This window comes from Notolepis coatsorum, assembly GCF_963971535.1.
Source record: "Notolepis coatsorum genome assembly, chromosome: 1".
Classification (NCBI taxonomy): domain Eukaryota; kingdom Metazoa; phylum Chordata; class Actinopteri; order Aulopiformes; family Paralepididae; genus Notolepis; species Notolepis coatsorum.
In genome coordinates, this window is record NC_140165.1 from 245621710 (window position 1) to 245639850 (window position 18141).

Here is an 18141-nt window from a genome sequence, read left to right on the forward strand (position 1 = left end):
TGTTTGTTTGTTTTGGTTTTTTTCTCCTCAAAGAGGTCAAATTATAATAATAATAATAATAATAATAATACATTCAATTCATATAGCGCTTTTCTAAGTACCCATAAAGCACAATAAAATAATTTAATAAATTCAGAATAGAGTGAAACAAATAGAGTGAAGAAATATCAACAATAAAACCTAGATGATTTAAAACAAAGCGAGTCTTGAGATGGAGGGAGGTCATCTTTTCAGCATGGCCTTCTAAATCCCTTGTAGAGAGTATCTGCTTAGTTTTAATGTGATTTTAATATATGCTTTAAATTGTTTGATTTGATTTTTATGCAAATTGTTCTGCACTTGATCAACTGCTGTTGTATAAAATGTGCTATAAAAATAAAATTTACTTGACTTGAAGGTGAGATTGGGGAGGCGGGTCTTGAGGGGGCAGGTCTTGAGGGCTTGACGGAGGGGAGGGTGGTTGAACCCAAACAGGTCACCTGTGTGTTTTTGTGTAAGTTGTAGGCCTGGTTGAAAACGGGCTTTGGAGACTTTGTGACCAGATCACATGATAGTACAGGAACAATTGGGCAAATCATCACATTCTTTGACATTGCGTGATGATCAGTTAGCCTGCCTTTGTTCACAGTTGGTTTTGCAACCAGTTTTTTGTGCTCTATTTACATTTGCACCTCTTTTTTTTTTTTCAGGAATGCCCTATCACATTCTTTGTTTGTGTTACACACACATCAGATAACTACTAATTTCATTTAAATGCGCAGTTCCATACAAGAAAAGTATTTCATAATCAAATCTCAATTTACACATTCCATGAGCGAAAAGGAGCAGTGAGAAGAAAATTGTAAATCAAATCAAATTGATTTGTAAGGCCCGACAACACACATTAATGTCCCCATGGGCAGGGCTGGACACGTCTTCTTTAAACAAGTGAAGAAGAAACATCACAATAAATCAAGAACAAAACAAAAACACCATGAAATCCAAAATAAAATGTAAAATAAATAAATGAATGCAACACTCTCAGACATACCCCACGCGAAGGTAAGGAAAAACTCACTAAAAACCTAGCAATAGGGAAAAAGCACCACAGGCAATGTGGAGGAGAGAAACTTAGAAGGGCCGTTCAAGGGATCTCCCTTAGATGTCGGTGATAGTAGTGTTGCAATAAAAACAGGTGAAACAGTTGGTAAGCATTTACATATACGTGTAATGAAACACAAATAAGTACATGCCATAGCAACTGGAGTACATAAGAACATTTTGAAAGATTGAAAATAGAGCTGATGACGGATCCATTTGAGGCGTAGAGAGGATGTAAAACAATAAATAAACAATAGAAATAGATGGTCTGTCAATTACACATACAATCAATACTTACAATGACGTGAGGGGAAAAAGTTAAGAAATATATACAAGTACAATAACAATCTCAACTAAGCCAATTAGGGAAAGGGATATCGGTATGTAGTTATTGATGGATAAATGGCAAAGTACTGTGTATTCTCTGGTCTGCATCCAGACCAGATCGTGTGTATTGAGCTGTACTGTATTGTACCCATTCTGCAATCTGTTAATAAAGTTTTCAATCAATCAATCAATACTGTGGTTCAGTAACTGCGTCCCACTCGCCTGATATCTTTTTCTAACGGAGTTGTGTTTCTGCGGTCGGTTTGCGAGATCTGATTGGCCCGCAGTTGCACTTCCGCGTTCGGTTGCACGATTTGGTTAAGGTTAGGGTAACAGGGTTAGGGTTAGTTGGTTATGGTTAGGGTTAGTTGGTTAAGGTTAGGTTTAAGATTAGGGTAACTATAGATATCTATGAGGGTAACAGCCTGCTGGCGCGATTGTTAGAAGTAACGCGATTGGTGCTGAGATAAACATCAGTGGCCAATCAGATCGCGGAAACACAACTCCGTTAGCATACGAATAGACGCGCACATTCCAAAACGACTAGCCCCAAAGAAAGCAGTCGAACCCAATTGGGCGTTGTTCTATTTTAATCCTTCCTTTCACGATTACTGATTGGCGATGTAAACGTCAATCGCGCTAAGAAACCATGACAACCCCTCGAAACGTCCGTGTTCTGCAAGGCCATTGGTTTACTGACGCGCCCGTCACTCATAAACGGACACAATTGATTCCGCCCTTCCTTCAAACGCGCGTCTGTCGTTCGAGAGCAGTCTCTACTTTTCGTAGCTCCATTTCTGCAGACCCCTCTCTGATTGGTTGAGCCCATTTCTGCAGACCCCTCTCTGATTGGCCGAGCGTGCGCATGCGCATGAGCCGCGACAAGCTCCTCTAGCTTCGAAACTCCGTTAAGCTCCAGAGAGAGAGGCTGAAAACCCACAGTTCTTGGCCGACGGATGGGAGCCGAATCCCGGATCCGAGTTTTCTGATGAATACCCTAAAACATGGAGGTCGCGAACGCAATTTATACGCATGGAAGTATTGATTACGCCATAACGAATCATTAAAAAAATATACCGTTAACTGGAATATGTTGTGTGTGCCTTTACACATATGTTGGATTATGTAATTGGTTTGTCATTAAAAACCAATAATAATCGCTCGCATTGCCGGCTTCGCTGACCAGAGCTCTCTCAGATTCAAAGTTTTAATTGCAGCCTGGAACATACATGTTTCGGAACCAATGTGTAACTAGACAGTTACAATATAACATTTATATTAATTAACCCAGTTAATGCCTTAAGAGTAAGAGTCTGGTGGTCAATGTCACCTCGGATTGCTACGGAAATGTTGTGTCTTACTAATAATAACTAATTCCTTGGTCAATAGAAGTCTCTGTGATACTTTCTGAATATGATTTGGGAACATCAAATGGGCAGGGTTATAATAGAAGAAAGACAGTGTAAACAATATAATTAACTCTGAATAAAATAATGAGGAAAAATAAACAGGATACACAACAAGGTGCATGAGATGAGGTTATATGTAGAACATGGTACAGTTACAGTAAAGCAGACCCGGCGCCATGGGCGGGCATTAGGGGGCCGGGCCCGCCCACTGAGTCAGCTGTGCCCACTGCCCACCCTGGTAAAAAAAAAATAAAAATAAAAAAAACTTTTTTTTTCTTTTTCTTTTTTTCAATCAAAGTCAACTATCCAAATCCTTAGTCGGGGACAGCCCTAGTGGGCACTGATGTCAACAACAACACTACTGAAGCTAGCACGGCAATGTGTGAGAATTCGTTTTCTACCCTCAAGAACGTCTTTACAGAACATCGCCTTAGTATGCTTCATCGACGCAAGGCCAATTTAATTCAGTTGGCATTTGAGAAGGACTTAACAAAAAAGTTCAGGAATGAGTGGAGAGGGGCAGTGTTTTAAGAAGATTTCACTCTGTCCCCAAACGCCGCTTGCCGCTCTACTAATGATGGTGAGTAGCCTGTGGAGGAATGTTGTTTGCTTTTTTATGCACCTTATTTTTGTCAGTTCAGTTTGTCAGTGAATTCAGAAGTGTTGAATAAATGGAGACTTTTCAAAGATATAGAATAGAATAGAAATGTATTATCCTGAGGGAAATTTTACACTGCAAATCACTCAACATTAAACATTTAGACAGAACAAGTCACGAATAAGAATAACAAAACAAATGGCCTAAGAATAGAATAAAATTAAACAGAATAAAAATAGAATAAAAGATACAGTAAATAAATACAGTAAAAATATACTGAAGTCTACAGTAGGTGTAATATTGCACAGTGCTGTTTAAAAAGTAAGAGTCCAGGAAGATGGTAACGGTCACTCTGTGCTCAGTGATGCAGTGTAAAGTCTGATGGCTGTCGGAATGAAGGACTTCCTGTGCTGTTCAGTGCTGCATTTAGGTAGTGTGAGCCTATAACATGCTCCTCCTGTCAGCCAAGTCTGTGTATAGTGGGTGGGAGGGGTTTCCCCTGATGGCCTGGAGCTTAGCAAGGTTCCTCCTCTCCGCCACCCTCGCTAGAGTCCAGCTCCACCCCAACCACGCTGCTGGCCTTCCTGACCAGCTTATCCAGCCTGTTTGTGTCCCCTGCTCTCAGTCCGCTGCCCCAGCAGGTCTGTTATATATATCCGTTCAGTCTGTTTTTGTATAAGTGAATGTTCTTAAGGTAGAGAGAAATTAGATTTTTCAATTGCCTCTCTGCTGTTTAGTTCAGCACCGTGGGCAGCGCCAAGCAAGCCACAGCGCCGTTGTCCCAGCTGAAACGTATAAAAGGGAACCTGTGTTGAAAAACCATTGTGCCCCCCTGAGAACATTTTATGCCCCCCCACTAATTTGTTTCTGCAGCCTGGTCTGAGTAAGTGGGGAGTGCGTCATGGTATGTACGAAATAACATAACGTGTTATAATAATATAATGTTACAATGTACAGTTTCTGACAGCTGGCTGTGTTGTGAAATGTGCATAACGTTATGAATAAACCGCGAAGTCACGCGCAATAACGTTATACGCGAATCTGGTAGTACATTTCTTTTTATCTTCTTGATATGATAACGTTACATCTGCCTTATACCGCGTGACGAGCTAAACCAATCAGAGAGGGGCTTCGCTCAACCAATCAGAGAGGGGTCTGCAGAAATGGAGCTCAACCAATCAGAGAGGGGTCTGCAGAAATGGAGCTACGAAAAGTAGAGACGCAGACGCGCCTGTCAGGCCTCAACTTCCGGTTCCTCAGTCGAGCGTCATTGCAAAACAAATCGCTTCCATTCACACGAGTGGTGCAAGAGGAGGACACCACGACGCAGTCAAGCTCTTCCAACAGACAGGAGATTCTGTTCTATAAAGAGTGAGTGTCATTGTTTGTTTACTCAGTTAAACGCTAATGTGTTATGATTAACATGTAAGTACAGGAGTAGAGGATACGTAGACTTCTTGAACTCCTGTCGCTAGCAAGCATTCCATTACATAATAACACTGACTGACTGACTGACTGACTGGTGGTTTAGCTAGCAGTATATTCAACTCTACTTATCAGTTTGTTTAGCTGGTTCCCAGCAAATGCCCCTGTAACTAACTAACTAACTGACTGACTATTAGATTATCCACAATTTAAATAATGATGTCAGGTGACACGCGTTGTATAGGTTAGTGGGTCAAACATGGACAGATCGCCAATCACATTCAAGGTTAAACCTCCAATGCATGGGATTAAGAAGATATACTTATTTAACACGAATGTCTTGAGTTTTCATAATGCAATCCTCTTGAAATCGTAATTTTCGTAAAGTTAACTCGTTAGGAAACGTTAGGCCTACAGTTTAAGTTTCTGGAGCGTGGTGGGCGTGTCAATCTGTGTGCTTCTCTCTTGATCATGATATAAGTTGATATGATTTACAATGATGTCGAGTATACAATACATAATATATTTTTATTAGATTCAAATGTATTGTCATTATACAGCACAAGTACAGACAGTACAACGAAAATAAGTTTGGTATCTAACCAGAGTGCAAATGTAACAGTAAAGTGCAATAGCAACATGTACAGGTGATTAAACTGGGTATAAAATATATAAATTAGTACTACTGACTGAGTAATAGTGCTAATCAGATGTAGTATTATGTGCAGGGATACTATGGTATAGTATGTCATACTGGCCAATGGTATAATAAATACATGATAGAGTTTGTACAATCAATAAAAACAATTGCAGATTATGGTGGAATGGTTGGTGATTAAGGATTTAAATGTAAATAATATAATTAATTTATGATGTAAGAGTTGGCCCTTGACTACATCAGGTTTCCTCTTGCACAGACAGACACACACAGACACAGTGGGGCGACAGTGGCTCAGGAGGTAGAGCGGTCGTCTGGTAATCGGAAGGTTTCCGGTTCAATTCATGCTCCTCCCAGGCAGCATGTCGAGCAAGACACTTAACCCCCAACTGCTCCCGATGAGCAGGTTGGCACCTTGCCACCGGCTGTGTGTGTATGAGTGATTGTGAGGAACAAAATAAAGCGCTTTGGATAAAAGCTGTTATATAAATGCACTGTTTACATTTTATTCACACAGACACGCAGGTTTCTGTCCGTCTGTTGGTGTGTCTCTGAAGTGTTCCTAACCACGTGTCTCTGTTGGTGTGTCTCTGAAGTGTTCCTAACCACCGTGTCTCTGTTGGTGTGTCTCTGAAGTGTTCCTAACCACGTGTCTCTGTTGGTGTGTCTCTGAAGTGTTCCTAACCACGTGTCTCTGTTGGTGTGTCTCTGAAGTGTTCCTAACCACGTTGTTGTGTATGTGAATCACAACAGTGTTCACCGGGCCTTTAAGATGGCACGGTAATGTTGCGACACTGCTGTAATATACCGTAAAGTGTTGTGGTAACGGGAGATGGTGTGTGTGTGTTGTGCACTGTTGGAGCGGATCAAATAAACGGTCAAACGTTAAGTCGCAGTCCGGTGCGTTATTTCAATACATAATATTGGCGACGAGGATGGGATCATGGATTCCCTACTTGCACCTCTCTCTCCGTTCCTCACCCTGCCTGGCGAGCCACCGGTTCCGTGGATTCACTGGCTGGAAGCGTTTAATACGTTCATAATAGCCGTCGGTCTCGCCGATGCTAACGCTGCTCGGAAGAATGCCCTGCTCATTCACAACCTAGGAGCCGAGGGACAACGGATCTTTAGGACTCTCGGAGCTGCACCGAGTTATGCGGACTGTGTCACACTGCTGTCGGGACATTTTGCTGCTCCACAAAACGTCATGCTCCGGAGGATCGTCTTCCGTCAGCGACGTCAGCAAGTGGGTGAGTCGATCCACCACTATGTAGCTGACCTACGGGGCCTGGCTAGCCTCTGTAAATTTGGAGTGCTGGAAGATGAACTGATACGGGATCAGCTAGCTGAACATACTAGTAACAACCCAAAGCTCAGAGATAAGCTATTAATGATGCCAGATGAATTGACATTGACAAAGGCTGTTAATATTGTTTTCCATCTCGAGTCAGCAGCAGGTTTGGCATCACAGCTAGCACCCTCCAGCAATGTTTTTCCCAAACCTCTGATGTTGACTCAAACAGTGGCGCCGTCCGAGGAGTTTCCCGAACCGGTTTTCCCGGAGGACAGCCTGGAGGTAAATTTCGCTGCACGCCGGGGTACGACCGCGTCAACAGCAGGCCGGGCCGTGTGTGGAAATTGTGGCTCCTCATCACACCCCAGCCGGGCTCCAGTTTGCCCTGCCAGGGGACAGGTGTCAACGCTGTGGCAGGCAGAACCATTTTGCCCGGGTCTGCCGCTCTGGTCCCGGCGCTGATAGCACGCCGCCACGCTCGCCACGTCCACCTACGCCGACAACCATCCATTCAGTGGACGCCACCTCTCGTGCATTTAAATGGTGCACGGTGGAACTGGACGGGGTGGTTCTCCCACTCCTGTTGGATACGGGGGCCTCCAAGTCACTTTTGAACATTTCCACGGTTCGACGACTCTTCCCGTGCCGGACGCTCACCGCCAACGCAGAGGACCTGTATGGGTATGGACACTCTAAGATAGGAATGGCAGGCACAATCACCTTCACTGTGTGCTACGGGACCAAGGCCCTTCCCTCATTCACTTTCCAAGTGTCTCATCAGGGAGCCAACCTCATGGGCTACGATTTGTTTTGTGGGCTCAGGTTCTCCCTCGTGGACAATACAGGGGCTGACATTCTGTCTGTGGGTTCGCCCTGGCACCAGCGCTGGCCTGCTCTGTTTAGTGGGTTGGGCTGCCTCACTGCGTTTCACCACCAGCCTCGAGGTGCGTTCGGTGATCCAGCCGCTGCGCCGCCTGCCCCTCGCCCTACGCGACGATGTCACCGCCGAGCTGCAGAAGCTTTTGGATGCGGGCATCATCGAGCGCGTCGACGCTTCGCCATGGTTTTCCACCCTGGTGGTGGTAAAAAAAAATTAGGGAGACTGCGTCCATGCGTCGACCTCAGGCAGGTGAACAAGGCGGTGATTCCGGATAAGTACCCGCTGCCCACAGTGGAGGAACTGGCGGCACAGTTTTACGGCTCCTCAGTTTTCACCACCCGTCCAGTCCAGTCCAGGGAGGGTTCAGAGCTGGACATTGAGGACTGCGTTTTGCCAGATGAGCCGCAGCGGGGCCCGCCATTGCCAGTCGAGCCCCAGGTTCACCGGGACGCACGGCCAGTCCGCTTCCGGAATAGACCGGCCTACTTGAGAGACTATGTTACTTGAGAGATAGACTATTTATGTTACAGATTATTTATTCATTGACCGTTTTAGTCAGAGCATAGTCTGTTGCGTGGCAGAATAATCCACAAGACTATGTCGGTGACTGGCAGTCTACCCGGTTCACCTAGGTAGGCTGCAGGGACTGTTAATATGAATTAGATATGAATTAAACTGTATGGGGATGTTCTTCGGGGTTCCCTGTGGGGGGGGGGGGGGAATATGTTGTGTATGTGAATCACAACGGTGTTCACCGGGCCTTTAAGATGGCACGGTAATTATGGATGCACGAATATTGATTTTTTGACACCGATACCGATAACTTTATGCTCAAGCCGATAACCGATATCGATAACCGATATTTATTGTGTTATTTTTTTTTAAATGTATATACTGTATATATTTTTTTGATCAATTTTTTTTTTTTTTTTTTTTTTTGTAGTAGTAATTATAAGCTCCGACGTCATCGGTACTGCTATCGGTACTCGAGAAATTATGGAGTTTTTTTTTGAGGAATTTAAACTAAATCGCAAACTAATCTTGTTGGCCGTTTTCTATATCTCTCCTGCCTCGGTGTCTCTGCCTGCGCGAGGAGCGGGCTGTGCTCACACACACACACACTCACTCACACACACACACACACACTCACTCACTCACACACACACACGGGTGCTGCCGAGTACAGACAGCTCTGCTCTCATCATGGCAGACAGAACGAAACGTTCAAAAGTCTGGGTCTATTTTACTAAAGTCGATGCTGACAACGCTTGTTGCCACAAGTGCAACAAGACATTTGCCAGTAATGTATAAGCGCTGGTACTTGTCAATGTGGCTGGCGGGGAACTAACGTTATTAGCCTGAGCTCCGAGTAGAATAATGGCCGACAATCCGGAGGTAAATAAACGAACGAGAGCTTCTGATTGGTGGTAAGAAGAAGAGGTGGGTGCAAGCGGTGGGACGTAATTGGCAGATCGACTGTCTGCCTCCGAATGTAACGTGACTACGTCACAGCCAAGAAATGGAGCGCTGGATTTGTGAAAAACTCCCTGTTCCTAAACCACACGCTGTCAGTCGTACCACAGTACTGGCAAAACGGGAGGAGGCTATAATAAAAACAAGCGCCCTTCATCCAAATCCACCCACACCGGATTTCTTTTAACCAAAAAATGTATTATATTATCGGAGCTATCAATAACGTTATCGGGATGACGTCATAATTGCTGATATCGGCCCGATAATTATCGTGCATCCCTAACGGTAATGTTGCGACACTGCTGTAATATACCGTAAAGTGTTGTGGTAACGGGAGATGATGTGTGTGTGTTGTGCACTGGTGGAGCGGATCAAATAAACGGTCAAACGTTAAGTCGCAGTCCGGTGCGTTATTTCAATACATAATACACGTGTCTCTGTTGGTGTGTCTCTGAAGTGTTGTTAACCACTGTGTCTCTGTTGGTGTGTCTCTGTTGGTGTGTCTGTTGGATTGTCTCTGAAGTGTTCCTAACCACGTGTCTCTGTTGGTGTGTCTCTGAAGTGTTCCTAACCACTGTGTCTCTGTTGGTGTGTCTCTGAAGTGTTCCTAACCACCCTGTCTCTGTTGGCGTGTCTCTGTTGGTGTGTCTCTGAAGTGTTCCTAACCACGTGTCTCTGTTGGTGTGTCTCTGAAGTGTTCCTAACCACGTGTCTCTGAAGTGTTCCTAACCACGTGTCTCTGTTGGTGTGTCTCTGTTGGTGTGTCTCTGAAGTGTTCCTAACCACGTGTCTCTGTTGGTGTGTCTCTGAAGTGTTCCTAACCACGTGTCTCTGTTGGTGTGTCTCTGAAGTGTTCCTAACCACGTGTCTCTGTTGGTGTGTCTCTGAAGTGTTCCTAACCACGTGTCCCTGGTGTCTCCGTAGTGATGCTGTCGGAGGCGCTGCAGGTGCTGCGGGGGGCCAGCAAGGTGGGCTCTGCCCTGGTCACCACGCAGGGGGAGCAGTTCAGACTCATGGCCTGTAACTCCACGCTGGCGGCAGGAGTCCAGGCTGCCCAGAGTGTGGTGGAGGGACTGGTGGGCACCTTCATGGGAGGCAGTGCTACGGTGAGCGTTAAGACACACACACACATGTATATATATATTATTGTTTCTCCTAACTGAAACCCACTCGTATTCATATCCTATTAATTTCCGCCGTCGACTAAAAACACACTTCTTCAAACAATATCTGAAGTAAAAAAACATCTACTAACCTTTGCACTGTCTTTTACTATTATGCACTTTGCTACTAAGTAGGGCTTAGGAATTCGAAGCTTCGGGGCCGATATTCGATTTTAATTCGAAGCTTCGAGATAAAAAAAAAAAAAAATTATGTTGTGTGACTTGTACAGCACTTTGTTCAACTTTGTCAGTGCTGTAAAGTTTAAACCTTTTAAAATCTTAGACAAGCAAAACACTTTGCTTTCATGAAATATTGTAAGCCGTCATTTGAGGATTTATAAAAGCAGCACAATGAACACAAATCTTGTCAGTGCCGAGTCCGACCTCATCTTAAATAACAAACAGCATTGCTTGTTGTAGTTAACAAAGAGAGGCAGAGTTGATTTTGCACAAAAGAAAATAAAAAATAAAAATCATATTCGAATCCCATGCCCATTGAACGAAGCTTCGAAGTATTTAAGACAGCCCTACTACTACGTGAACTAGTAAAAAAAAATGTGGTATACGATTCCAGCCCTACAAACTAATCATTACAATCACTCACAAATGTATTCTCATTTCTCCAGCAGCAGCTTTGAGACTTGACCCCCCCCCCCCCCCCCCCCCAACAGGACATTGAAGCTTGCTTTCTTTGTCAACCAGCAGTCATTGTGGCTGGTAGATTGAGTAGCCAGCCACGATTTAGCGTTTGAGTGCTGTAACTGAGGGGTACAATTCCCTGACTGTATTACTAGATATGATACTTACTACCACTACCTTTGTACTTAATATTCGGCCACCCAGTACACGGCATAAATATATTATCATGAACACTCTCACGTAGATGAAACGGATCCAACACAAATGTACGAATTAGAAACAGGTCTTTATTTCCTACACCGCGATGGTGTGTAGAATAAGCACTTAATCACTTAATTACATTTATGAATTGAAATAGTATGCACTTTTATGGCAAGGAGTATTCGTCGGTATATCAATAGATAATGTCCAATCTCTGAAGGCGCAGGTGGTAAATATACGACCTGGAATAGTTAAGGAATAACAGCAATGATACTTTAATGATTATAGGCTGGATACACTAGAGGGGGTTAATCCGGTCGCTTGTAAGCCGACAGGAGTAGGAGGGGGGGGGGGTAGAATCCAGCTGCCTCGTCCGGCCAAGGGTATCCCAGGTGAACCCACTGTAGTGCCGTTCAATGCGCCGGCGATCCTTGGACCACAGATGAAAGCAGGTGGACTCTTTGTGGGCCGGCTCTCTCCGGTCCACGGGGGAGAGATGTGGAGAGACCTCGTCTTGCAGAGCGTCTCCTCACCTTGCGTCCTCTCCAGGGGGGGGGGTTCCAACACACGGTAGTGTCGGGGGTCTTTATCCATAGAATAATCAAAGTATCCAAAGCATAATCCATGCCTGGGAAGGCGGGCTGTCGTCGGTAGAATAATCCGGTATACAGGTCCACTCGCTCGTCGGCTCTGGGGCTCCTCGGGTGCAGCTTCACATAGGGTCAACCACCCTGGGTGAGCAGCCAGTTCTCTGCCCGAAACGATGGGGTACTGACTACGGTAGTATTCTCACCGCACGAAGCACTATATATTAACAGACTATTATTAGCTTAATAGACTACGTCCAACTCGACGATATAGTGCCAAATATGACTATTCAAATATTAATATACACGATGTCTCAATACCGATGGTAGGCCGAACTTGGCCTTACTCCCACACGTGGCATCGCGGGGAGGCTTTACGTCTGTGACTCTATTGGAGGGTAAGAAACTGGACTGAAAAGAAAGTCCTACTTTAGTAGCGCAGTATATATACGCACTATGAACAAATAGTCCCATTAGTGGTGCGGTAGCCAAATTCCTACGCGGAACTAGGACTTGTTCGTACATGTCGAGCGGTACGTTTGAACTGGGTCTGAGGGGTATGGCAGCCTGGCACCAAGGTCTCGACCAATAGTAGAATGGAGACTATTATGGGATGTTCAGTAGGCTAGAATGGATATTCAATGCATATTGTACAAGGAATATACAAGGGATATCAGGGAATATTAGAGAATATACAAATACAATTAAATATATATATATAAATAAATATATATATTCGGTTTAATCTGGCCCTTCACAACAAGTGCCAACGCTCTATTCAATGAGAGAGCGAGCACATTTGTGAACGCATAAACTATATCTTAAATTATACCCATAAACTATATCTTAAATTATGGCTATGTGTCTAATACGCCTGTCGCTTATCAATGACTTGCTTCCAGTCAACATTGTCGAAACGGATTGTTTTTTAATCGGTACATTTCCGTAGGGCTGGGCGATATGGCCAAAAATGATATTGCGATAACAATATCGATAACAATATGATAAAAAAAAAATCAAGTATTTTTTTTTAATATTTATTAAACAACATAAGTATGTTTATTTTGCAGCAATTCTTTGTCATTGCCGCCATCTTTAGTGTTACATCCCCTCACACTCCAGTTCTCAGGCTGCAGCTGGTTTGAAAGCGAAAGTAAACCGGCTTCTCTGCTGGCTGTGGCTCCAGGGGAGTTGAACAGTTCTGTCTCTGCCAGTTTCTTTTCTATCTCTTGGCGCTTTTTTGGTGGACAAACCACCACACTCATGACTGGAGACTAGCTCTGCTAGCACACATAGCCTACTGTGTACAGACTGTTTCAAACTGTATTTTAAATTAGAAAGCAAACAAAATAAATGGACGAGACAAATAAATCTCAATTTGGTCAGTATTGTCATTTGGACAAGCAAAGCCATTACTTTAACACTTTGGCTGCCATGGGTTAAATTCATTATCAACCGTAGGTTGCCGGCTCTATTTGTCTATAGAGAAAGTCCCCTTCTTTGCAGGGCTATAACTTTTTAAATTCTATTGCTACATTGCCATTATTAGGGCCCATTCAAAGTCCTATATGTATTGTTCATTGTGTAGCAACGTTAAACTTTTTCATTCACATATTCATAGTAAAGTATGGTCTAATGTATAAGTATGTTTTCATCTCTTTCTGCAGCTTAAATACATTATATTGATGATGCAATACAGTTTTATGGCAATCAGCGCGATATAAAAAATTCCAACTAGACGTACTTCTAGAAGTTACTACACGTCATCTGATGTTGACCGGATGGGCTAGGGGGCGTTTATAATTCCGTGGGCAGCGTTATACCAATCATCTAATGTGGGTCAAATGTTGATAATAGCAGTTAGTATCGAAGACGGTAACTTTACACGCTAAAACTCACCCCAGTCTCCGCCCGCCGTTGGGCGATCATCGTAGAGTAGAAATTTTATCATTATGGGATGTAGATTTACCCGGTCCATCTCCAGCTTGTATAATGGTATATACGTCCAAATCATGTTGTTTATCGAGTTATTGGCAATCGATCGCTATGTAGTGTGTCGAGATCGAGTCCCGGGACCTATTAGCGAGTGCCCGGAAGTAATACGGCCGTCCAGCACAACCTCTACGGCACTTCCTGTTAAGCGATTGCGCCGATCGGCCACCAGATGGCGCTCCTGAACCGCCAGAGAGCTCAGTGGGTCCTCCTGGTGGATCTCAGGCCAGCGGAGGGGACATATGAATCCGATCCCAGATTTTTGAAATATTGATATTAAAGACGCTGTAAGGCGTCTTCGGCAACTTGAGCATGGCCGGGAATGACGTGTTTAGGCGTTTCCCGGCACCCAAAGTGTTAAGTTGCAGGCAAGAAAGACAAGTCTGTCCACTGTCTCTGGTTTTAAAACTGCCCTGTTGCAGGTAAAAAAAAAAAAAAAAACAATGTTCTTTTTCCGATACCCCCCCCCCCCCGATATCAATTATTAAAATATATCGCGATAATTATCGTTATCGTTATATCGCCCAGCCCTACATTTCCGTTTTATACCATTTTGAAAAACGTGATTCTTTACTGGAATACACAAAAAACGTTGTAATTTTTCGGCCTATTTATGAATAGTTTTCAAATAAACGCTAGATTATCGATAGTATACTTATGCACGCTAGAGAAGCGGGCTGAAAAATCTATTATCTTATTTCCTGATCAGCACACATACATACACATACGGGACACGTTGATATATCTGTGAAAAAAGCTCTGATTATCCCAAGACTGGTAAAATAGATTCCTTACCTCAGATCAGATGTTCTCCAAAAAGATTATTCCAATTCCTGATCGCCATTCCAAATATCGCGTTTATTGATCCTACGCTGGCTGGGTACTGGAAACACATATTCCACGCTGTTCTGAGGGTCGGCGAAGACGGCAATCGGCTCGGATTACATGCCTGACAAGTAAAATCTGGATTCCGGACTTTCTTTTCCCCATGCGTTCATTCAGTCCAATCCAAAGGTTGCATTACCATCCGGGAGACGATAGGGGGCGGTATTTTCCCTGTTCGAGCTCAGAAAGAGTCCCAGTGGTAACGTGAGGCTAGATTGATGAAAAATGAATGGAAATCGCTAGGGATGCCCCGATCGACCGGTCAGCGATCGGTATCGGTCGATATTCAGTATAAATATGAGATCGGTGAATTCCGATAATGCTTTATTTTCGCAGATCGTGAAAACCGATTGAAAAACATGATCCAATTCTTAGCGGAGATCTCACTCGCTGACTTCTCTCTCAGACACACAGAGCTGCAGCGCACTGCCCCTCCTCCTCCTCCTGCCCCTCCCGCACCCGTGTCAACAAATGCTCCGGCAATAGTCTGCTCTAGTGCATGGACCTCTGTGAGCTAACGTTAGCTACCTAGCTATCGTTACTGTTTAAACAAAATTACCCAGTCAACTATTCACTTTTAGTTTAATACATGAGGCATTGTCTAACGGTATCTAGCCGGCTAGCTACTGATAGCTCCTGATATCAACAAATGCTCCAGCAATAGTCTAGTAGTGCATGATACCTCCGTTAGCTCACGTTAGCTCACTGTTCAAAACGAAATGTCCCATTAAACTAAATAGTTCACTGAGGCGTTGTCTTAACGTTATCTAGCCGGCTAGCAGTAGCTACAGATAGCTCCTGATATCAATGTCTTATAACATTGATTCGATGCGTATTCGAGCCCCTGGCTTGCATCGCAGTGAGGGAGTAGGGTATATCTGCAGAGCCGCAGCCGCAGATATACCCTGCTTAGGGCATGCTGAATGTGATTTGACCAAAGCAGAGTATACACACAGACAGTGGAGATAGCGAGCATTTTGACTTGTTGTCTCGCAGATAATACAACTACTACAAGTATAATTATATAATATATATATTTTATTAAAAAAAAGTATATATATATTTTTTTTTTTATAAAACCAAAAACTATCGGTATCGGCCGATATGGCTCATAGACGATCGGTGATCGGTATCGGTGGCAAAAAACGTGATCGGGGCATCCCTAGAAATCGCTAATAAAAAAAATAACGATTAAATTACGAGATTTCTCGTCGTTGGCACTCAACGATTGGCATGAACTAAGGAGAATTCTCGTCGTTAACAGCCAAATTAGACTTTAGAATGAAAAGACTGTGGGAAGACAAGCTTGCTGCTTGAGATAGTAGCCAGTAGAAATGTCCACATGTCCACAACCAAAATAAACATGTATACATGGGAGGTCAAACATTCTTCTGTCACCGAAAATACTATTCTTTTAAAATCTGTATTTTAAATATTTATTTAAATAGCATATTACACCTCTGTGAGATGTTCTACAATATAAAAAAAAAAAAAAAAAAACATTAGTTACAGCATCATTTTGTTACAGCAACTTCCTGTAATCACTTGACTGGCTATAATCCGTTATAATAGATTATGGAAAACAGCCTTTTGAGCCTCAGAGAGGATTGGAAATGGCAGAGAGAACGCTGGCGCCACTTTGGCTGCATTGAATTCCTATTGGGTAACAGCGCTTTTGATTTAAAAACTCAAAAGTCCCAAACAGAAAGAATAATCTGAGTCATTGGATTCTCACTTTGGAAAACCTCACTGTTGCCTCCCATTTTAAGGGGAGTAGCCATTTGAATGAAAAACGCAGATGCCATTTTGACAGGCATTTCTCCAACAAATCATCAACCGACAAACACCATGGTGTGGCACAGGGGTCGGCTACAGTTTGAGTGGCTGTTTGTTCTACCAGTTGAACGTTTTTTTGGGAAGTGGCCCGAAGACGTAAGGAGCCGGAACGGAGCTCCCGTTTGATGACATCACGGCAGAACGTCTGACCTCCCTACTCTCTCTCTCTCTGTCTGCAGCAGCAGTCTGTGAAGGAGGACGTGTTCCCCGACGCCGAGGGCTGGGAGGAGATGGACCCTGACGAGGCTGCCCAGTGGGGCCAAAACTTCCCCCCAGGATTTGGTAGGGCTGAGGCGTCAGCAGCAGGTAACGCTGCTCCTCCAAATTATAACTCAGGGCTCCAGGGTGCGACTGTTTTGGTCGCGTTTTGCGACCAAATCTCAGTGCCGTGCGACTGGATGTTTTCCCTTGTCGCACTGGTGCTCCCAGCTCCCAGCAGGTCTGTCTGTCTGTGTGTGTGTGTGTATCGATTCTTTCCGCGTGGCCATGTGCGTTCTAAAAAGAAAAATCTCTGCCTTTGATTGGCTATAACATGTGCATTATGCAAAGACCAGCCCAGATCTGGCTCTGATCATCACCCTGCCATTATTATTCGCTGAATGACTGGATAAACAAAAAAGCCATGTGAGCATCAACTTTCCGAATTGAAACGATAAAAAAACACAGCCGCTCATACTGGTTTCATAATACAACGTTTCCTAATGGACGTTTGGATTAAACAAAGTGTATGCAGTGATGCTTTCCCAGCGGAACACAAGCTGCTTAACGTTACACAGGTATGTTATACACGTTAATTAAGCTATGTAACGTTAGACCGCAGCCCTTTAGCTAACGTTAAGATAGCAGGAGCTGTCGGCCAACAAAGCTGTTTCAACAAATGGATTCACAAAATGGATTATCATTCAAACGTTATTCAAGCCTTCCGTGACCAGTAAGTAGGTACATCTACTACTCAACCGCAGCAATGTGCGCTATGTGCTTAAACTTTGCTAGTCAAGACTCGACGGTACGCTGGGTTGAGGCGCGGGCGGAAGTGGCCATTTTTCAAAATAAAATACCAGAAAGACTATTAGTATAGGGGGGTGTAGTGGTTACTTCCTGGTCTATAGGGAGGTGTAGTGGTTACTTCCTGGTCTATATGGAGGTGTAGTGGTTACTTCCTGGTCTATAGGGAGGTGTAGTGGTTACTTCCTGGTCTATAGGGAGGTGTAGCGGTTACTTCCTGGTCTATAGGGAGGTGTAGTGGTTACTTCCTGGTCTATAGGAAAGGTGTAGTGGTTACATGATTGCTGTTTCCGGCCAGTCCATCATCTTGAAAACACAATGTATTTGCCCATTGCCCATTTCTAAATCGTCTTGTTTAAAACAAATAAAGCATCAACATTTGCATGGTGTATCTTTCTGTGCTTATTCATCCACAATCTATAGCTCAACAGGAAAATATTCTCAATTAATTGTAAAAAAAAAAAAAAAAAATCGCTGAATTTTATTTCAACCAAAAATGCTTAACAAATAATTTGTGATAGAAGGGAACTCATTTTGTGCAAAAATGGAAAGCTTTCCAAATGTTCATGAGGTAGAATTGTTACAATAGCCGATAATCCATTTTCCCAAAGATAAATCCCTATACAGGTGGACCTCGCAGGCGGTCCAAAGTGACGTCAGACTACACCTCCCTATTTAGGAGCAAATTG

General features: G+C 43.7%; 1 protein-coding gene across 2 annotated transcripts in view; it reads left to right on the forward strand.

Moving 5' to 3' along the window:
• The first annotated feature begins 4686 nt into the window (after positions 1 to 4686).
• The window catches only part of coq8b (coenzyme Q8B), a 68501-nt gene continuing 55046 nt past the window's right edge, over positions 4687 to 18141 (forward strand). The window contains exons 1-3 of one of the 2 annotated variants that reach the window (XM_084335327.1): positions 4687 to 4785; positions 10069 to 10250; positions 16627 to 16753. In XM_084335327.1, the coding sequence (XP_084191453.1) occupies position 4785; positions 10069 to 10250; positions 16627 to 16753 (310 nt within the window). In that variant the 5' untranslated portion in view covers positions 4687 to 4784. The remainder of the gene's footprint in view (positions 4786 to 10068; positions 10251 to 16626; positions 16754 to 18141) is intronic. The other variant, XM_084335328.1, reaches the window with a different exon arrangement.